Source organism: Cupressus sempervirens, chromosome 8, assembly GCF_028749045.1.
Source record: "Cupressus sempervirens isolate cs-2001-9-10 chromosome 8, ASM2874904v1, whole genome shotgun sequence".
NCBI lineage: Eukaryota > Viridiplantae > Streptophyta > Pinopsida > Cupressales > Cupressaceae > Cupressus > Cupressus sempervirens.
The window spans coordinates 749,069,685-749,093,512 of record NC_143125.1 but is presented as its reverse complement, the minus strand read 5'-3'; the positions used below and the strand labels follow the sequence as shown (position 1 = coordinate 749,093,512).

At 37.1% G+C, this 23,828-nt stretch overlaps 1 protein-coding gene across 1 annotated transcript; it reads right to left on the bottom strand.

The window, feature by feature from the left end:
• Window positions 1–938: 938 nt before the first annotated feature.
• Window positions 939–3,306, bottom strand: LOC149544591 (5-amino-6-(5-phospho-D-ribitylamino)uracil phosphatase, chloroplastic-like). The gene is made up of 2 exons (XM_089795199.1): window positions 3,126–3,306; window positions 939–2,540 (listed from the first exon to the last, which is right to left on the bottom strand). The coding sequence occupies exon 2, from the start codon at window positions 2,463–2,465 to the stop codon at window positions 1,191–1,193; it is 1,275 nt and encodes a 424-aa protein (XP_089651325.1). The 5' UTR covers window positions 2,466–2,540; window positions 3,126–3,306; the 3' UTR covers window positions 939–1,190.
• Between the last annotated feature and the right edge of the window lie 20,522 nt (window positions 3,307–23,828).

Genomic DNA, 23,828 nt, shown 5'->3' with positions numbered 1-23,828 from the left:
TTTTTTCTAACCAGGCAGGTGAGTGGGGAGCCCTATCTACCTATCTGTTGCTATCATATTTAAAAGCATCAAGTAGGATGGATCAAGCTAGAATGTATCTATCTACATATCTAGAGATATGGATGGACCTTCACCCTACCCATCTGATTTATCTTATTCAAATGGGATAGAACCAACTGATCAGTTCATTCCACATGTAACAAACCAGAAGAATGACATGGGAAATCAATGAAGATCAGTGGTGATAGCGCCCTTCCCAATCCCCTCTCCCTACCTTAGGAAAGAGCATATAGATGCTATCTCCCTGTTGATTCAGGACCTTCTCCCAATCAAAGCACCACAGAATTGTTGGGGAATGCATGAATGCTAGCACCCTGTTGATCCCCCCTGGTACTTAATAATAGATGATATTGCAGCATCTGCACCAAAATATAAAAAGGCAAGCTAGATAGATTTGGTGCCATGTTACATACTCTAATTGGTAGCAACACAGAATATAGTCAAATATCAGAGTAGATTGCTGTCTTCAAAATAATTTTGTTTTTGGCAACATAGTCCCCCAATCCACCTTGAACATGTAGACTCTTTGCATATATATTATGACAACAAAACATTTATAACTATTAATTTTTACTAGATGCATTTCAGCCACTACAATAAAGCCATACCGCTATATCCTTCCTTTATTAAAAATTATTTGCCCTTACTGAAGAATGTTCGTGAGGCTAGTATTTATCCCCACTTTGAAATTACATTGTTATTCCATTTAGAGTTTGATACTTGCTATAATGTCGTAAAGTGGCAGCACATGTTGCAACCTTCTACAACATTCTCAAAGGCTGCTCAGCATATACAAAGCTTGTTGCTCTGCATGTGAATCTCAGTTCGACCGTGAAATTATAGCATCATGCCCATAGAAAACAATTAAGAAACTAAGCTGGCACTATAAACGGTTAGATCAGAACCCTTTGATAACAGATATATTACAGACAGTAACAGAAGGAAGTCAGAAAGAGACGGTTTCCTTCCTCTATTTACAATGACAGGGCCATCCACGCACAAAGAAATTGTGCATACCTATCCCCACTCAATTACACCATTAGGGTCAAACAAGTTAAAATAAATGACCCTTAAAACAATAATGTGAGAGTTATCAGGTTATAGAATTTTGAAATAAAACTATGAAAAGCCTACCAACTGTCCTCAGTAGTAACAGAACGATGCCCAATGCTCATTGGCCCTTCAGGTTCCCATTCTGGCTCCGGCTCCAGCTCTGACTCTGGCTCTGGTGGTTCGAACTCAGGGGAATCAATATCAGCCAAATTCTTAAGGTCAACAATTGATAGTTCATCCAAGTCTATCACCACCAAATCAGCTGCTCCAAGTTCATACACAGGATGTTTGCCCGCAACAGCAACACACTTCATACAAATATCATGGGCTGCTTCCACACTTGTGTTTGAGTTCCCAAAAACAATACAACGCTCTGTTATAAAATTTAAAAGTTGTGCTGCATACATGAACATCTCTGGGTCCGGTTTACCCCTCCTCACATCTTCTGCTGCCACAACAACATTGAAGAACCCTTGCATACCAACAGCTTCAATTGCTGCTTCCAAATACTCTCTTGGCCTTGTGGAGGCAATTGCAATTGGTGTATTATAATCCTTCAATGTAACTACGAATTCATACGAGCCAGGTCGAAGCCGTTGAACACCACCCTGCATTTCCCGATACAATTCCTCTCTCCTGGCAGCCAATTTTCTCACTTCCACGGGATCCCTTGACCAGCAGAGCACCTCAGATATAGCATGCTCACTTTTCATTCCTTCCACCCTTTTTAAGATGTAAGCCTGTGGAGGTATTTCACCTTCCTCCTCTGCAAGAGCTAACCATGACTCATTTTCCAAGTCAGAATCATCTTCAACTATCACCCCCTCCCACTCCATGATCACCGAAAACCAACCACAACCCATACGCTCCAACCGTACTAAAGGATTGGCCAACGATGGATCATCTGCTCTATTGGGTGGAGGTCTGGGTATTGTGCTCAAACCACTGCATCTTATAGAATACCCTCTTCCAGACTTTTCCTTTCTGCCGTCTGGTAAAAAGGCTTGTGTTGTCTTTTCCATTGACAGTGCATAAGCACCAATTGCCCTAGATTGTCGGAAGGACTTCAATTGACAGCTGCTTTTCAAATTGTCTTCCACTGCAGTTATCCCACGAATCCAGAGCCATCTATCAATTACAGGAGAAATAAAAGAAGACATATTAACAGCACCATGTCTCCTTGTTTCACAAGTCAATTCTGGTAAACTCCAACTTTTTCTATGTGCTAGCGGATTTTCTAATTTTGGCCCGCCAAATCTACTATAGGTGTTAGTACGAATCATCCCCTTCGGCCCATAATTTTCCCTTCCACGGAGTACAGGCAAGTCCCAGGCAACCACCAATCCTGCCATTTCTATATATCACCAACCACTGATTTTATTCCGATTATACCCCGAGTCAGGTAAAACTAAAAGCAACAGTTTTGCCTACAAACCAACATTCACATAATCAATTCAACAATGCAGTCCAAATTTCATATTCTCTTCGTGATCGACTGAACCGAACTAATGTGTATTCAATGAAGTTGTCTGTAACCTAGTGACAAAACCTCTACTTGTGTGGTCAAAAACAATTCCCAAAACCACACTTACGGCGAGGCAAAAGGGTATTCCATATATGGCATCAAACAAAAATTTCATATCAATACAAGGATCATTCAGAATATCCTCTGTACTTCAACCTAAACACCCCCAATTTAAGAGAAGTAGCGAAATCAGCTCAACCAAATCCAAATTTTGTAACAATTGCCGTAAGGACTCAAAAACCCTAATTGGCTTCTTATGTTTTCTAATATTCCGAACCAGCTTTTACCCAACCCTGAATTTTTTCTTTTGATTGATCCAACAAAAACTACACGAATTATAGGTTTTTGGCAATTGATAGTTCCTCTCCTAAATGTGTACTGAAAGATAACTCAGACGAAAGGGAGTTCTAATTACGTTCTAAGAAGCTAAACTTATCAGCCGACATAAAAAGAACATGGGATTGAAATTTCTCAACGCGAATCACACCTGAAATTGGTACCAGACGCTCTCGAATTGCCCAGAAATATTTGATCCCATCGGCCGACAAGTCCAGCTAAAAATGCCACTGGCAACGCATTAATCTGATATGCAGTAATATTCATCCAGAATACATAAACATACACACAAAATACGATGCCGGCTTTACTGAAGCCGAATGAAATAGAACTTGACGTCCGCTGGGCAAAACGTTAGCGGACCCTATGACTTTAGATGGCCAAATATCCGTCAGTCGTCAGTTTGAATGAACAAACGGCCGCCACGTCATCACCGATGAATTTTAGTCTCTGTTATTATTTTAACGATAATATTTTGTCGTGCGTTTTCCACGATAATTTGGCTATTTTATTTTTAAATAAATTTTTGGTCACAATCAAGTTTTGTGGAGTAAAAATTGGGATGTAGTATTTCATTTTGTAATAATTTTCGAGCAAAGATTTTAATAATGTAGAAATACTTTTAGTAAGGATAATTTGTTTATATCTAAATTTTATTTATATATTTAATGGAAGTTGAAATATTTAAAATGAATTATTTGGTATTAAGTTAATGATATTGATTTTCTATAATCTATTACGTAGATAATAGGTTCAAAAATTATCTAGATTCAACTTTTATCTATATAAAAAGAAAAACCTTATCTCGTGATCCATTAATTTTAATGGGAAAATATATCCTTATTCTCAAAACATAAACATTAGTAAACATGATTGAAAAGTTATAATCAAGATTGAAGATTTCCTCATAACTTTTTAAAAAATTATTATTGAGGGGTGTATTAATTGTGGTGGTAGTCGTAGGGGAGACGTAAGGGCTTTCAAATATTAAAATATCAACTAAGTTTGACACAGACTTTATGTGAAAGGGGATTCACAATTAGGATGGGAGATTCGCATGCGGGAACACAAAAGCCTCAACGTGAAATACATTGAATCTAGTACTCGTATTTTTTGTTGCAATTATTGATCTGGATAAACTCGTCTTAAACACATGTTAAAGGTTTGTCTACTATTTTTTAAATTAGTATAATATGTATGTTTTGACTTGGGGTTTGGGGCTTCTTGGAATCCACGTATGTGAGAAGGTATGGGGGATATCATTTGTGTGCAACTCAAGCAATATATTCCATGTAGTTTTCAGTTTTTAAATTAATTTTGTTATTCTATAATTTCATAAATTATTTATCTTCTTGCCTATATTATTATTATTCCTATAAATACATTATTTATATTTAGGAGGGAGTGTATATGATGAAGGGTAATCAGATTATCTTGTAGAAATGGAAGAATAGATGTAAATGGAGTGTTAAATAAAAAATGAGTGAATGACTAATTTATATAAATGTTTGGAAGAAAGTGTTAAAAAAAATTATAAATCATTTAGGATATGTTTGGTTGATAGAATTAGGTGACATTGGAATTGTTCAAATCTAGAATTTGAACAATTCTAGAATTTCAAATCCTAAATACGATTTTCAGAATATGATTGGGGTTGTTTGGTTCACCTAGAATTTGTAATGAGAAGATACATTTTCAACATTTGGTTGTGTTTGATTCCATATTCTTCGAATTGGAATACCACCTAAATAACCATATTGGAAACTCAAATAGTTGAATTGTCAAGCATAAAGGCTTCGATAAAGCATTGTAACATATTGCAAATTGGTAAAATCCAAGCCCAAATTTAAAAAAATAAGACAAATTAGTGTACCATCCAAATAACCTTAAAAAAATTCTAGCATTGGTTTGTTTCTGATGCATCCTTGTTTCTTTGTGTGTTTGTTCCTGACATAAGGGCATCTGAGGTTCCTGAAGGTTCAAGCATTTTTATATGACTGGTGCTCGGTCGTCGTTGATTACTCAGCACATGTTATGCTCGACAGGTATTCGTTGCTTGGCTTGTATGGGTTACTCGACATGCACTGGGAGCTTGGCATGCACTGGGAGCTTGACAATGCTAGTATTTCTTTTACATTACTAAGTATTTCTTTTACATGTTCTTAGATTAAACGTGCATACTCCATTCTAGATTAATCTACATTCTCATATAGATTAGTCACATTTTCTTTCAAATCCTTCGTTCTTACAGGGTCTGGTTGCTTAAACACCTCGAATCTAAGGATATTTGACAAGCAATTCCCTTTAGATAGATTCTCTCTTTTCGAGATTCTCCTCATAGAATCTCTTTCGCAATGGTCACCAGTCGTCTTGGCTGTGTCTGTCTATTATCACTCAGTCCTTCTTAGGTTCATCATCATGAAGATTCCTCTTTGACCTTAATCACCAGTCATTCTGACTGCGTTTGCCTACTGTCGTCACCCTACTAAAGAGATTTCTTTCAAATATGTTCTAAACATTGACACTTGACATCAATCCCGAAAACATTGAACTCAAAAATGATATACTTGTTTGGATATGCTGAGCTTTTCTTTTGTTTGCTTTGTTTTTGCTTTATCATATCTCCTCGAGCAACTCGATGATGTCATCTTCGACTAGAGAAGTAATGACTGGGGCATGATCTTTTCTTGGCTTTCTATCTGTGGTTTAGTTCCAACAAGTTGATACGTTCCTATAAAAGGGGTGTCCACTATAAGAGCCTCCATCTCATATTGGATGGTTGTGTGTACCTTGACTCCTTTTATACAGATACATCAATGACATTGGTTCTTCTCCTTGTTTGTTGGAGTGAACTCTTCATGCTATAGTACATACTGATACTCGTCCTATTAAGTGAACATACGGGTCATTGCGAGTATATCTAGTGCACTTCTGTCTCAGGTTACGAATGCAAGGGTCATTGTGGACAGAATAAATACTGAATACTTAGCATAAGAGGAATCTCCTGTGTGTTTGGTGTCCCTGTCATGCAAGCAACATTCAGGTCATCCTAGCGTCTATGCTTTGATGCTTATGTTAACTTGCTACATTAAAAGGGACAAATGTTCTGGTCATTTTGGCTTCTTGTGCCTCAAATGCTTACATTTAATCCCGACAAACCAATAATGTATGTTATATTCATATTTCCATGATTGCAATGTCAATGGGAATTGTATAACATACAAGCTTTATTTTATATCCGGTGATGATTAAATATTGAGGCTTGATAACCAAACCTAGCATTGCATACTTCACTTGCATAAGCATGCGATTCAATTTCAAATCTACTTTCACCTTCTCTGATGAGGGATTGTTGATCTCTTCAAAGTATCATGTTCTTTCATGAACTGCACAAATGATTGATTAATCACCCTCTTGGCTACTTTGGTTGCTCTTAACCCATTTTTCGGGATCAAATTCAAAATCTGACACACTTAAGTGGCTCAAAATGCATTTTAAATTTTTTTGTGCAATCCAAATCTTTCTGATACTTTGCAATTCTTGGAATCTTTTCAACTCAAACTTGGTCTTTTGGATCTCGAAATCACTTTGGATCAACCTTCAAATTTCTTCAGATCATTCTGATCTTTTCATATTTATTCAGATCATTCTGATCTCTTCATATTTCTTTAGATCATTTTGATCTCTTCATATTTCTTCTGATCGTTCTGATCTGTTCTTTATTGTTCAGATCATTCTGATCTCTTCTACATTCTGTTGAATCTCAAATTTCTTTTGTATCTATTGCTATATTGCTTCACATCTATTTCTGGTGTGTCATCTTTTGATTTCGCTCCCGAGGGGGCAGGATGATTACATCATTGAATACCTATTGCTTGGGGCATCTGGTTCCCATCTTATGTCCTTATCACTTGGGGCATCTCATCACTCAGAGCATTTTTTTCCCTTCTATCTGACATCTTTGCCATTTATCTTATCTTTTCATCAATTGATCAACCTTATAACAACTCTTCTCAGAGTTCGCTGGACAGGTATTGGGACAGTCTAAACCTCGACTCCTGAGGATCAAGCCTCGTTTTGGGGATGATTCTATGACTCATTAGTGGACCTTGTTATCTTTTATAAATCTTAGGTATCTAGGTGTTCTATCTGGATCCTTGAAGGTTAAGCTCCGTTCTAGAGATAATCTTCTAAATGCTTTCAGTTTTAGGTATCCAGGTGTTCTACTTGGATCCTTGAAGATTATGCTTCGTTCTGGAGATAATCTTCTAAATGCTATCAATTTTAGGTATCTAGACGTTCTGTCTGGATCCTTAAAGATTATGCTTCGTTCTGGAGATAGTCTTTTAAATGCTATCAATCTTACGTATCTAAGTGCTCTGCTTGGATCCCTTAGGATTAAGCTCTGTTCTAGCGATAGTCCTTAAAAGCGTATCAATTGGTCTCCGTGTAATCAACTTCGGAACCAATCTCATTTTCGCATCATGCTTTTTTATTATCTTTGAATTGAACATGTTGCTTGCACATTCATTCAAAGAGGGGAAAAATGTAATACCCCAAAATTGGCTCATTGCCATCTTAACCAATTCTGGTCTATTTCTGATCAATCCTAAGACCTATTCTAATAGGCAATTCTCATTCTGTTACTCGCTACTTGACTTAATGTCAAATGCAAAAAACCTAAATCTACATTCATCATGCTTATTATTTAATTCCTATAGTATTTACTCATATTAGTCACATTAAACCTATTGATTAATATTTAATTTAATTGCTAAGCATTTATACTTTAATTAAATTAAATTATATCTTAAGGCTAATGTACTATGGAATTAAATTTGTTTAATTTAATAAATACGCCTATCTTGATTAATTAAATGTAATTATTTAATTAAATGGGAAAGGTATTTCTAAGCAATTAAAGAAAATTATTTAATTAAATGGAGTACTTACTTCTAAATAATTAAACAAAGTTATTTAATTAAATGGGAAGCCATTCCTAATTAATTAAATGAAGTTATTTAATTAAATAAGAAGTGTCTCTAATTAATTAAAGGATTATTTAATTAAAAAGAAATGGTAATTATGAGAGCATATCTCATTTTATTAAATTAAATATTTCACCAAAATCTCTCTTCAGTTCAAAAAAGAAAATTTCCAGTTCACTATTGATCAAAAATGAGTTAAATCAGTTAACTCCTTTTTCTACTCAAATTGAATCAGTTAACTCCTTATTTTACTCAAATTAAATCTGTTAACTCCCTTTAATTTTGGAATCTTCCTTGATGACTAAACTTCACCTTTAATCCTGACTGTTGATTGAAATCGATCTCAACCGTTGATGGATTCCAAGAAAGTCTATTTAAGAGACCCTCATCTCTTCATTTTGGAAGAGGTTGAATGAGAATTTGCATCGAATTGCTGCTGGATTGTGCATTCATTTGAGCTCCCTACTTTCATATTCATTTTCTAGTTTAATTCTCATATAGATTTAAAATCTATACATTTAGTATAATTTCTTTTACATGTTCTTAGATTAAACGTGCATACTCCATTCTAGATTAATCTGCATTCTCATATAGATTAGTCGCATTTTCTTTCAAATCCTTCATTCTTACAGGGTCTGGTTGCTTAAACACCTCGAATCTAAGGATATCTGACAAGCAATTCCCTTTAGATAAAAGGAAACAGGTCGCTTTGCTGGCTGATTTTCGGATGAACAATCCAATGTTCATTTCGGGATGAATCTGCATACAATGATCGTGTTGAAGTGTGTGTGTTAGCAGAGGCCACATATTCACACATACATTTCTTTTTCCCCTCTTTGAATGAATGTGCAAGCAGCACATTCAATTCAAAGATAATCATAAAGCATGATGCGAACATGAGATTGGTTCTGAAGTTGATTACACGGAGACCAATTGATAAGCTTTTAAGGACTATCTCTAGAACAGAGCTTAATCCCAAGAGATCCAAGCAGAGCACTTAGATACGTAAGATTGATAACATTTAGAAGATTATCTCCAAAATGGAGCTTAACCTTCAAGGATCTAGATAGAACACCTAGATACTTGAGATTGATAGCATTTAGAAGATTATCTCCAGAACAGAGCTTAACCTTCAAGGATCTAGATAGAACACCTAGATACTTGAGATTGATAGCATTTAGAAGATTATCTCCAGAACAGATCTTAACCTTCAAGGATCTAGATAGAACACCTAATTGATAGCATTTAGAAGATTATCTCCAGAATGGAGCTTAACCTTCAAGGATCCAGATAGAACACCTAGATACCTGAGATTGATAGCATTTAGAAGATTATCTCCAGAACGGAGCTTAACCTTCAAGGATCCAGATAGAACACCTAGATACCTGAGATTGATAGCATTTAGAAGATTATCTCTAGAACGGAGCTTAACCTTCAAGGATCCAGATAGAACACCTAGATACCTGAGATTGATAGCATTTAGAAGATTATCTCCAGAACGAAGCTTAACCTTCAAGGATCCAGATAGAACACCTAGATACCTGAGATTGATAGCATTTAGAAGATTATCTCCAAAATGGAGCTTAACCTTCAAGGATCTAGATAGAACACCTAGATACCTAAGATTGATAAAAGGTAACAAGGTCCAATCATGAGTGATAGAATCATCCCCAAAATGGAGCTTGATCCTCAGGAGTTGGGGTTTAGACTGTCCTAATACCTATCCATCGAACTTTGAGAAGAGTTGTTATAAGGTTGATCAATCAATGAAAAGATAAAATAGGTAGCAAAGATGTCAGATAGAAGGGAACAAGATGCCTCGAGTGATGAGATGCCCCAAATGATAAGGACATAAGATGGGAACTAGATGCCCCGAGCAATAAGTATGTAATGATGTAATCATCTTGCCCCCTCGGGAGCGAAATCGAAAGATGACACACTAGAAATATGATTTGAAGCAATATATCATGAGATGTAGAAGAAATTTGAGATTCAACAAAATCTAGAAGAGATCAGAATGATCTGAAGAAGATTCAGGGTTGATTTGAAATGATTGCCATGTTGCAAAGACCAAGGTTGATTAAAAGTTGACCAGATTTAGCCTCAGTTGACTTGAGTTGACTATTTTCAAAATGAATTTTGAAAATATGGAAAATGTGAATTTGAAAAGATTCCAAGAATCACAAAGTACCAGAAAGATTTGGGTTGCACAAGTGTTAGATCGCGTCGGTCCCCAAAAAATTTTAATGCATTTTTGAGGCTCTTAGGTGTGTCAAATTTTGAATTTGATCTAGAAAACAGATCCAGAATGGTCCAATTAGCCAAGGGGGTGATTTTTGCGCAAATTTGAGAACTTTGAAAAATTTGGGTCAACGGCTATATAAGAGCTCGAAGGGTCATTTTCAATTCATTTGTGCTTTTGTCTTGTAGTGATTCTGAGCTCAGATAGAGACATGGCATTGAACATGAGATATCATCGTTTTGAGCGCTCCAAACAACATAGCCGGCTAGTAGACTACGGACCACCGGTGAGTCATTGATTTCCCATCTTTGTACTTTTGTTTTCACGCATTTTGAGGTCATTTATTGCATTTTTAGAATGCTTTTAGGATTATTTAATCTTTCTTCGTGCAAGACCAATCTCTTCTCACGCGAAGATCTTCTTTCTTCGCGCAAAGATTTAGGTTGTTTGTTTCTTTGCATGCAGCATGAGGATCTTCATGTGGGAGGCATTCAGTTTCGCGTGAAGAAATAGATTCTTCGCGCGAGGCGATTCGGTTTTCACGTGAAATCCTCTTTTCTCGTGCGAACATTGCTTTCTTCGAGCGAGAAATTCTTTTTTCGTGCAAATGTGTGATTCTTCGCGCGAGAAACTCTTTTTTCGCGTGAATGCGTGATTCCTCGTGCGAAGAAAGAATGTCTTCATGCAAAACTGGTAGAATTTTGCACGAGATTTTATGAATTTCGTGCAAAATTCCATAACAATTTTGATTTTCGCATTAAAAATTACATTTTAGTTCATTTTGATGCTTCGTTTCGACTTGATACTGATCGTTTGTTTATCATTTTTTGTTTGTGCATGTAGGAGGTCTTTGGAGATGTGTCATTCAGATCACACTATCCGCCATATGGAGAGCTATTGTGGAGTCTTGATGATGCAAATCGGGCACACATTGCCTAATTGGGACTGTCTTCTCTATGCCGAATTCCAGCCGTGATGGTGAATCATGGCTTACTCATAGCTTTGGTGGAGCATTTCTATTCAAAAACGAACACCTTCCACTTGCCAATGGGCGAGATGACCATCACTCTGGAGAACATTTGGAGGATCTTGCGGATTCCCTTTCATGGTGCTCGAGTCATCTATGACACAGTGCCCTGAGCAGGGACAGAGGCGCTATAAGTTGTGTTCAAGAGAGAGCTACTGAGGGGTAGGGCCATCAGTTGGGATGAGCTCATGCACACATATGGACTGACACACAGGCTAGCATCTGTGCTAGCTATATTCTTGAGCTATTTCTTATGTCCTGATAGAGGACAGCATGGTTTGGAGTGTGGGTGGGGTTCCATGCTCCACAGGATGGTTGAGGCACCTGAGATCTTTGGGTGGGGTCAGTGCATGCTGGTTTAGCTTTTTCATGAGATGCACGAGGTCATCTTCCACGAGAAGAAGACCATGGCAGCGAGAGTGTATGTATTACAGATCTGGGCCTGAGAGCATCTTCTCGTATGTAGGCCAATTTTTGAGGATGCCCAAGAGCCTATGGAGCCCTACATATGCAGATATTGAGGGCATATTACCCAGGCCCACCTGGGTAAGACTGAGCACTAGCAAACACATCTTGATGACCTAATGTCTGTTGTATGGTGACCTTGGAGAGAGATAGAGGACTGGGATGATGCCCCTAGAGAGCTACCATGGATGTTTAGTTCTCGACGTCTGGCGGGCAGGACCACATCTATCATAGAGAGATTCATGATCTCACGAGTGTGGCGGCAGTGTGGCCGACCATAGGACATTTCATATGAGTGCTGTGCCTATGCCAGGGTGCAGAAGGATATTGAGCAGGGATGGCCTCCATGGATGGATCCTGGGCAATCCATGATAGATATCCGCAGTCTAGCTACTGTGCAGTGGGACTACCTGCCAGAGGTAGTAGATGTAGGGATGATGCCTACATATCAGGCATTTTTGATCAGCCATCTGTTCCCATGCTTCACAGATCCACTAGGGATGGTAGGGTAGGCACAAAGACAGGTGCCCTAGCAGCAGCAAGCACAGCCACAGCTGCCAAGTCAACCACAGATTCTGCCACAGGTCCAACATTGGGTACAACATATGCATATTCCCCTACATCAGATGGGATCAGACCCAGGTGCTGGGAGCAGTGGGACAGGACACAGTAGATGGCGGAGGCAAAGGACAGAGGAGCAGGCCCCTCAGCAGGAGGTGCCACAGCAGCAAGTGCCTCCATAGCCACAGGTACCTCCACAGCAGTAGGCACTAGAGATGGTAGATGAGGACATGCCAGATCAGCCGGCAGGTGGCATGCAGGACATGGTACAGAGGTACCAGGAGCGGGTTTGTGCGACCTCTTGACAGTTGGGAGAGTTGCAAATTGTAGTAGCAGTCAGGGATGGACAACTAGTGGAGAGACAGCGGGAGACAAATCGTCAGAGGGAGCATGCGGAGACTACAGAGTGGAGGCTGGAGCTAGCGTTTGATGAGATCTGCTTTCAGTCAGCGCGAGCAACTTATTATTAAGCTACTTATACCAGTGTGGTACTAGATGAGACATTGCAAGTTCAGCGATTCTCTTAGTACACGCAAGAGTCTGGAGGCACACGACCTCCTATCAGGCCAAATATGCCACCACTGCCTCCGCAACCTGCTGCCCTTGCTCCTCCTGGAGGCGAGAGTTCGAGATAGAGTTAGACGCTTTGTGCCTAATTTTTTATTTTGATCCCTGGCTATGTATCGATTGGTGTGCCAGCACCACATGTATCATTTTTGATCGATTGCGCTCGAGTAGCGCCCATTTTTGTACTGACCCATTCTTTGATATATATATACGTGATTTTGGTACTAACCCATTCTTTGATATATATATATATATATATATGTGATTTGAGCCAAGTATTCATGTGTACATGTTATTGTCTATTTTGTTTTACTTTGATGTATATGAGATGTATGTTGTTCTTAGATAGAACACAAATGTATGAATTGACATCTCACGTAGTGTTGCGTGTTTTTGCTTGATAGTCATAGGTATTCCATTGAGGAGCATGAATTGACGAACCAAACACTTGTGCAGCTATGGAGAAATCTGATGCATGTGGACAATGCACAGAATGACCATCGAATTGTGTGCTAATGCAAATGAAGTATGTAAATTAAGATATTAATAACAATACTAATTACCTAATTTAATTCCTTTTTGATCAATAGTGAACTGAAAATTTCCCTTTTTGAACTGAAGAAGGATTTTGGTGAGATATTTAATTTAATAAAATGAGATATGCTCTCATAATTACTTCATTAATTACTTCAAAGCAGAATTGGAGAAACTTCTAAAGGTTGGTTTCATCTGTGCAATTGATTATGCTGAATGGATATCCAATATTGTTCCTGTTTCCAAGCACGATAAATCTATCAGAGTTTGTACAGACTTCCGCGATCTTAATTTGGCATGTCCTAAAGATGACTTTTTGCTCCCTAATATAGATATGATCATGGACATGACGGCTGGCTATGAGATGTACTCACTTATGGATGGTTTTTCTGGATACAATCAGATAAAAATTGTGCCAGAAGATCAAGAGAAAATGGCTTTCACATGTGCATGGGGAACCTTTTGTTGGAATGTGATGCCATTTGGTTTAAAGAATGTTGGAGCTACATATCAGCGGGCTGTTACTACAATTTTCCATGACATGATGCATAGAACCATGGAGGACTATGTTGATGATACCTTGGTCAAAAGCACTAAACGCAATACTCATTTGCACGATTTGGGACCCATCCTAGATCGTATGGAAAAATTCAGTCTTCGGCTCAATCCTAAGAAATGCGCATTTGGTGTTACATCAGGAAAAAATTTAGGATATATTGTTTCTGCAAAGGGAATTGAAGTAGATCTAGAAAAGGTACAAGCAATAATGGACATGCCACCACCTTGGAACATCAGTCAGATGAGAGGACTACAGGGAAGGCTTCAATCTATTCACAGGTTTATTTCACAATTGGCGGATAAATCACAACCCTTCAATATGCAAATCAAGTATGTAAATTAAGATATTAATAATAATATCTTAATTAACCCATGGTGGGCATCAGAAATGTATGCGTGAATATGTGGCCTTTGCTAACACACACACTTCAACATGGTCATTGTATGTGGATTCATCCCGAAATGATCATTGGATTGTTCATCCAAAAATTAGCCGGCAAAGCGACTTGTTGCCTTCTATCTAAAGGGAATTGCTTGTCAGATATCCTCAGATTCGAGGTGTTTAAGCAACCAGACCCTGTAAGAATGAAGGATTTGAAATAAAATGCGACTAATCTATATGAGAATGCATATTAATCTAGAATGGAGTGTGCACGTTTAATCTAAGAACGTGTAAAATAAATTATACTAAATGTATGCATATTAAATCTATATGAGAATTAAACTAGAAAATGAATATGAAAGTAGGGAGCTCAAATGAATGCACAATCCAACAGCAATTCGATGCAAATTCTCATTCAACCTCTTCCAAAATGAAGAGATGAGGGTCTCTTAAATAGACTTTCCTGGAATCCATCAATGGTTGAGATCGATTTCAATCAACAGTCAAGATTAAAGGTGAAGTTCAGTCATAAAGGGAGATTCCCAAATTAAAGGAAGTTAACAGATTTGATTTGAGTAAAATAAGGAGTTAACTAATTCAATTTGAGTAGAAAAAGGAGTTAACTGATTTAACTCATTTTTGATCAATAGTGAACTGGAAATTTCCTTTTTTGAACTGAAGAGAGATTTTGGTGAAATATTTAATTTAATAAAATGAGATATGCTCTCATAATTACCTTTTCTATTTAATTAAATAATCTTTTAATTAATTTAGAGGCACTTTTCTTATTTAATTAAATAACTTCATTTAATTAATTAGGAATGGCTTCCCATTTAATTAAATAATTTTGGTTAATTAATTAGAAGTAAGTTCTCCATTTAATTAAATAATTTTGTTTAATTAATTAAAATAGGCACATTTATTAAATTAAATAAATTTAATTCCGTAGTACATTAGCCTTTAGGATATAATTTAATTTAATTAAAGTATAAATACTTAGTAATTAAATTAAATATCAATCAATAGGTTTAATGTGACTAACATGAGTACGTACTATAGAAATTAAATAAGAATTATGATGAATGCAGATTAGGGTCTTTTGCATCTGACAATTAAGTCAAGTAGCGAATAGCAGAATGAGAATTGCCTATTAGAATAGGTCTTTAGGATTGGCTAAAAATAGACCAGAATTGGTATCATGGCAATGAGCCAATTTTGGGGTATTACAAGTGGAAGGTTGAAATCCATAATTTGGGGGTAAATGGGAATTCGTGTATTCTTATTAACTATTCTTATTTTGGACCCACTCATAGAAGATGTCGAGTATGGAATCAGGTAACGCCAATTACCATCCAAATCTAGCAACCAAATAGTCCCTTAGGGATGAAGATAATGTCTAAAATAAATGTTTGTAAGAATATTGTAAGTACAATTTTATAAATTTTGTGTTTTATATTAAAAGAAACAAAGCAAAGGTGTTGGCCCTTTATAGACCCAAAGGGCAAAAAAATCTTAGAAATTACAACCTCAGTAGATATACATCAATAGCATATGGAATTACAAAATCAAACACCTAAACTATTATGTATCAAAAATAGTAAACATTAATTGAGTAGTACCCATTGTATTAGCCTTCTCCAAAGAACTAACTAACCTATCATTATTAGTTATCATATCAATAGACTATATTATAATAATCATATAGACCAAAATACTATTAATGTATATGAAAGTAACCATCATAGTAATAAAAGGCTTATTCGGTGACCTCTTAACATCATGTCAGTCAGATATAAAAGCATAAATCTTAATAGCATCATATAAGTTCAAACAAAAAATAATAAGGCCATAGTAGCCACTTCTAACTATAGTACAAAATTTTAAAAGGGAACACTCCTGTTGTCTTGATTCCTCATTCATTCCTTGATTAGCATCATAGTATCCTAGTCCTATGTAACAAACTCGAATGGTTCCTTGCAATCAACTTCTTCATTAGTCCCATTGACAATATCTATATAACATGCAGACAGTAGTGGCAAAATCATGCATGACATTAAGGGAAAAGTGAAACACATTATAAAATCTATCCTCCATCTCTACCATTTACTTTTCCATCTTACTAACCTCATCATAGACCAAGTTGTGCTTTCTATGTTCTAGTTGAGATTTACCTTTGTCCATAAATTTTACCATAATCTTGACCTCCATCTCAAGCACTGATAGATTCATTGGAACCTAACTTAATTTACCTTCTTAAATTGGACACACTTCAATTTAGGACCATATAGGCCCTCTTTAGTGTGTTTGCATTTCACAATCACACTTTGAGCACACACTTTTCCTCCTTTCTTCTCTCCCTCTTAGGTAAAGCTGAGGTAGGACCTAACAAGTCTTCCTCAATTTCCCTTTCTCTCACATATCTACTAAACTAGGACTCAACTCAAGAGTATCATCTTCAATCTAGACTTCATATCCCAAATTGGATCTCTGATTGACAATCTGGAACACATGTTATACCCCTGACTTCTTCCAACCTAGAATATGGAACATGATGACTCAGAATGTTGACCTTTTAGTCTAGGTCAACCCAGATTGCCCTAGTCTAGGTCAAGGTTGATCTAAGTTGACCTAGTCTTGGTCTAGGTCAACCAAGTTTACCTTAACTAAGAGTTTCTTGTTATTCTAGGCTTAATGCTATTTTACTCTAGGTAAAATCTTGCTTGTGCAATCAGATTATGCAGGGTAATATCCCAAAAAATTAGAAAATCTACTATAAAAAGGAATTAAATCCCTCTTTTTCACATGAGAGAGGCAAGTCTTCCTCAATTTCCCTTTCTCTCACATATCTACTAAACTAGGACTTAACTCAGGAGTATCATCTTCAATCTAGACTTCATATCCCAAATTGGATCTTTGATTGATAGTCTGGAACACTTATTCTTCCAACCTAGAATCTAGAACATGATGACTCAAAAGGTTGACCTTTTAGTCTAGGTGAACCCAAATCGCCCTAGCCCAGGTCAAGGTCGATCTAAGTTGACGTAGTTTTGGTCTAGGTTGACCAAGTTTACCTTAAGTAAGAGTTTCTTGTTATTCTATGCCTAATGCTATTTTACTCTTGTGGTAAAATCTCACTTGTATAGTTGGATCATGTTGGGTAATATCCCAAAAATTTAGAAAATCTATTATAAAAAGGAATTAAATCCCTCATTTTCACATGAGAGAGGCAAGAGGCAAGCAAGTGTGGACACCCCAATCTTATATAGGGAAATTGAAAGGTGAAGCAAGGATTGGTTTCTTATTCTTCATTTCAAAGCAAGGTTATTATTCTTCATCAAGTGTTCAAAGGAAATACATCAACATGAAGTTGTGAAGGGATCTCGAAAATGGTTAAAGTATTTTAGCCTTAGGGGCTTGGTATGATTTCTACATCATACTTTAGATTTGATTCCTTTCACCTTCATACATTTACATGCTCTTAAATACATTCAAATACATGCATATTTACATGCTATGGTTTCACTCATGAAGTAGATTTTTAGCATTTTAGCATATTTACATTCTAGATCTACAAATCTAGAATATGCACATGCACATGACATTTTTCCTAATGACTATTCATAGAGGTGAAAATTACCAAAATGAGGGGTTGATTAAGGCAAACCCCTTCATAGCCACCCACACACACAAAATAATGCTATAGAATTGCAGGATATCAATTTGGCGCACATAGATTTGGAAACTAATCTATAAGGGATTTCTGGAGAAGTTGATTTGACTTTGCTATAGTACACATCAACCTCATGGGAATGTGACCCTCTAGGTCAGCCTAGACCCTACTACTTTTACAAATGAACAATTTATGGGTTTTGTTCCTCTCGTCATTTTATTCAGGAGTATGCGATCAGATATTTAGAAACAAACTTAGATCCATATTTTTTGATCTAAATTATATCCTCCACTACACATTTCATGGTGAGTACCTCATCTCTTATTTACCTCTTATAATTTACCCATTTGCAAATCTATATTGGGTTGTTTATGTACATTTTAGATCTACATTCATCTTATCTATCTTGTTTAAATCTCATTTCAATCTCATAACATTGCATGAAAGATGTAATGCCTCGCCCAAAGATCCTTGGAACAAGGATGAAATACAAGCCAAGATATTTTATATTTTAACTTGTATGAGTGCACAAGACAACATAATACATGGATCACATAGATCACAACAGAAGACTTAACCACCATCCCAACAATGAATGAATCTCCAAACGCCACTACTCGAACTAACACACACTTGACTGGAACTAAAATCCAAAATGACAACCATACAAAGAATAAAAAAGCTATCAAAGGATGGTAATTTAAGTCAACCTAAAGGGTACTAGAAATGCCAAAAATTGATCCTTGAAAACTAGTGGAGATGCCCCTTAGTTTTTGCACGAGGACCATAGACTGATAGGTTTTCATGCGAAGATGTGTAGCATGCCCCACAAGGAAGTGCCTTCTACATGAGGATGTGCACCATGCGGTGTGAGAAAGTGCTTGGCCCAAATAGCCAAGGTACCCAACACTTTTGTTAGGTTTCATGCGAGAAAGTGCCAAAGGCCACATGAAGAAACCCAAAACCCCACACAAGATCTTGCAACCTCGTGCGAGGATACACAATTTTGCGTGAGATCCCAAAACAACATGCCAAATCTAAAAAAGGTAACAAACTTAGGGATAAAGATTCTCCATACCGAGGAGTACTGAGTCCACAATTCAAGCCATAAACACTCAAATACTATATTGAAAGTCAAAAATAGCATCCAACCATCTAAGAAGCTAAAAAGAGAAGGAACAAAAGGTAGCATTGTAGTCTATGTAAAACAACATTGCAATAACTAAAAACAACATCGCAATGTGCTAAACAACCAAACCAAGTGTGTGGTTCCTCCCAACCATAATAGCATCATAAGACCATCATGGGCCCTAGCCATCCCTTGTGTGTAACATCCCAAGCTATTGAATAGATCGTCAGTATTATCATAAGAAGGATGTCACTACTAAAACGTGCTACAACATAAGCATAAGGAAATCTAACACGCTAGAAGTGAAACATAAGATAATCCTAAAAATACAAATAAAATCATCTATCATATTCTAATCATCATAATAAGGAAATGTGTCAAATCTGACATCATCTAAAACATGATAAACAAGCATCCCAATGAAAACATAAATCACAAGAAAGCATACTATGCAACCCAAACTGCCAAGTGAAAACATCTAGCAACGGTCGCACTAGGACAAAAGATTGTGTCTATACACCAGTCCATAGTAATGGTATAGGTAGCTATGTCTCCCACCCACATAGAACCCATAAGCTCACACTCGTCATGCTAATGGAGATAATGATCCAACCACAACCACACACAAAGAAAACGTCCATGGCTAACACACACACCAGACAGTATGATGATTGAAACCAATACATAGATAATGTATAAACTATAGGTCCTAGTTAGACACTCAATGGGCTACTAAGTAGGGTCTGACATCATGGAGAGTCACTAGGCATCGAAAAACCCAAGCTCAGATCTGTACAGACTCAACTTCCCAATGGAAGGCTCTCACATTGAAGCATTATTTTATTATCTTAAATTTTATTACCACCCAGAGTTTGTTTAGTTATCTCTTACTTAAAAATTCCTCTACCAACCCTCTAGTGTAATTACACCAAGCTACAAGATAGAAGCCCCCTCCATATGCTACCCTACCCTACCCATGCTAATCCAATGATGAGTGCCTATAGGCATGCAAACACTCAACCCATCCCTAATGATCATAACTTTTAGAAGTAACATGGAAGATCGAGACTCAGAAGTCACTCAACAAATGTATGTGCACATACTCGTGTGTGGTGCACCACCATCATGAAGATCACCTCACAAGGACTGGATGAGAACACAAAGCAAAAATTCACTCAACCAAAAATAGACTCGAGAGGATGGATGTGGCATGCATCCCAATGCAACATAAAAAGTGCAATAAAGGTCCGATCAACATCCAAATGGATGATCTAGGTCCATGACCAAACTCATGACAAGAAAACCCAAGAAAATAGGGCAGCGCACAAAATGAGTTGAAAACCACAATGCTAAAAAAACTTTGAAATTAAAACCCATTTGGTCTTTGGGTACAAAACCCCCAAAAAATCCTATAATATTTGGGTTCAGACATCGTATGCAAAAATGGCTAGCATAACGATGCAAAACCTCAAACCCCCATCCCAAAAATAGGGAAAATATTCATACTTGACCAACCAGGCAAAACCAACAAACATAAATGGAGGGGAACACTAGTTCTTAGCCTCCAAACAAACATCTACCAAAAATAGGACCTGAAATAGAACTGAAACAAGAAAATGGGAAATGCCTACTTGATAGCAAAAGGGGTAGAAACTAAAACCCACATGATAAAATAAAATTCCCACCGAAGTTGCTAGAAATCTTGGCAAACCAAGGTCTACCCTCGCCAGATCCAACAACACTGACCTTGTGAAGATCTCATGCTCACAACTCTCAAAACGAATAGAAATGTGATCCTCCAGAAGACAATTCTCAAAAAAGCTCTCAAATTTGTATTTTCAAAAAGTGAGAAGTGAATAATAAAATCCCTTTTTCAATACTTATTCATTTTTTCAAGTGAATAGTCAATTAGGGCAAATAACCTGTTAGACTAGCTAGACTTTGAATCAACCCAAATGAAAATAAGTTATTCTTCATAACTGGATTTCACTTAAGGCAAAGCTACTAGAAATTAAATTCGAGAAGATTTAAAGCTCAAAAACCCAAAATCATAGAGAATCACTAAACAACTTTCATGACAATGTGAACCTCTAAATGCATAGACACACTCACTGATCTAATCACATAATGTAGATGAGTTTGGATTTAATAATCACTGAAAGGTTTATTTAAACAATAAAATAAGGATACATCGACCATATAGGGACGACATTGATAAAATATAAATTATTGAATCACTAACTCCATGTGCCACTACCAGGGATATAATTCCTACGCACTAAAACACATGATCAAGTGCAATTGCATAATAATATCTTAGTTGAAGAAATAATGCATTAAATAACTTAATTAATCCATTTGCATCACTCACGTTCGCATAAAGCATAAAGATACAAGAATGAAGTAAATAAACATAGCATAAAATCCATCACATAACATAATTAGAAAATATGTCCAAATAATAGATAATCAAATATCATCATAGATCTATGATCATCTCAAAATGGAATCAACATGCAATTATGATAAACTAAACAGCATAGCAATAAAGCATCTATGATACTGAATCAAAGTATAACATCTAACCCTCAGGTCATCGCAAGGTACATATAATAAAAGTATCAAGTATCTCTCAAATCAAAATAGACAAGGTACAGACTACAAACACAAGAGGATCTACATCCTCCCCCACTAGCATAGGCTTACTCTTGGAAGCCAACAAAAAGGTAGGGGTACAATCCCCTTAGTCATGTAACATCCTCCTAAGTTAGGTCTCATCACTCAGGTCCCATTGGACCCTTACCTAATCGATGTCCCGACCTTGCAAGGTCAGCCTCTAGTGCTGTAGGATATGAATGGGCTCCAAAGTAAGCAGCTTGTCTGCTACCTCCAAACCATCCCAATCAAGAGCATGGATCACATATGGAATATACTACTTCAAAATAGAAACATGAAAGACATCATGGATGCATGATAGGCTAGGTAGCAACACTAGTTGATAAGCAATAGGATCGATCCTCTTAAGAATCTCAAATAGTCCAACAAAATATGGTACCAACTTAGAGGCTTCTCCATAATGGATGGGGCTCTTTCTCAATCACACTCACAAAGACACCCTGTCACCAATAGAAAAGTGATGATCCAACCTATGGGCATCTGCACACTTATTTTTCCTGTCCTAAGTAGTAACCAAATGCTCCCTAATGCGAACAACCTGCTACTCCATATCCTGAAGCATCTCTAGACCCAAAAGAACTCGGTCCTCTAAGAAATCCCAACTCAAAGGGGTATGACATGGTCTACCGTACAAGGCTTGAAAAGGTGACATGCCAAGAGAACTATGATACCCATTGTTGTATGCAAACTTAACAAGGTACAAATAGTCCTCCCACTTCACCTGCCTATCCATAACATACATGCAAAGCATATTCTCCAAACCTCACTCTCTTAGTTTGATCATCAGTCTCTGGATGATAAATCAAATTGAAATTGAGTTGCATGCCCAAAGCATGCTGGAGAGACATCCACAGTATAAAAGTAAACACTAGATCTCTATCTGAAATGATCTGACAAGGAATCCCATGCAAATGAAAAATATCCTCCAAGAAAACATGGGCTACAAAAGAAGCTATGTAGGATTCTCTCATAAGCAAAAAATGTGCTACCTTTGACAACTTGTCCACTATCACCATGATAAAATCATGTTTTCATGATGACATAGGCAACCCTATGATAAAACCTATAGATATCGTATCGCACTTCCACTCTGGAATGATATTTGATTGTAAAAGACTTGTTGGATGTTGATGCTCTTCCTTCACTCTCTAGCACTCAAGAAATCTAGCAACAAAATCAACAATATCACGCCTCATCCCTGCCCAAAAGTACAACTATTTGAGATCAGCATGCATCTTCTTAACACCAAGATGTGTGGAATATGGTGCATGATGCACTTCCAACAAAACCAAGGTATAAAGATCACCTAACATGGGTACATAGATATGCCCCAAGTGTCACAACAACACATCAAACTCAAGAATATAACCTAAAAATCTTCCCTCAAGGGTACATCTAGACTTGATCTTCTCCCTCACCTCCTGATACCAAGTGTCACTAGGCAAAGCCTCCAAGATATAGCCTCACAAGTCCACTCCTGATGACATCACTAACACCTCATGTCGCCTCCTACTAAAGGCATCTATGACAACATTCTCCTTCCCTTTAACATAATGAAGATCAAAGTCATACTCATGCAAGAACCCCATCCAATGACACTATTGTCCATTTAAGTTTGGTTGAATAAAGATATACTGTAGGCTCCTATGATCACTATGCAACTCAAACCTGTGTTCCAGAAAAAATGCCTCCAATGGACAAGAGCATGCACCACAGCTGCTAGTTCCAAACCATGAGTGGGGTAGTTAAGCTCATGGTCCTTGAGTTTCCTAGACTCATGCAATTACATGATCATCTTTCATCAACACCACTCCCACACCTTCCAGGAAAGGATCTGCACAAATCATAAAATCACCTACAAGATTAGGCACTGCAAGGACTAGTGCATTGGTCAAACACTCCTTAAGAGCATTAAATGTTGCCTCACACTATTATGACCAAACTTACTTGTTCCCTTTTTGTTGAAGAGAAGTGATGGAATGAGCTACTTGTGAGAAATCCTTCACGAAGTGACGTTAGTAACTCACCAGTCCCACAAAACTACGAATTTCTAAG

Bases quoted from the DNA above. Each gene is read 5' to 3' on its own strand.
- LOC149544591 (XM_089795199.1), bottom strand. From the start codon at position 2,465: ATGGCAGGATTGGTGGTTGCCTGGGACTTGCCTGTACTCCGTGGAAGG.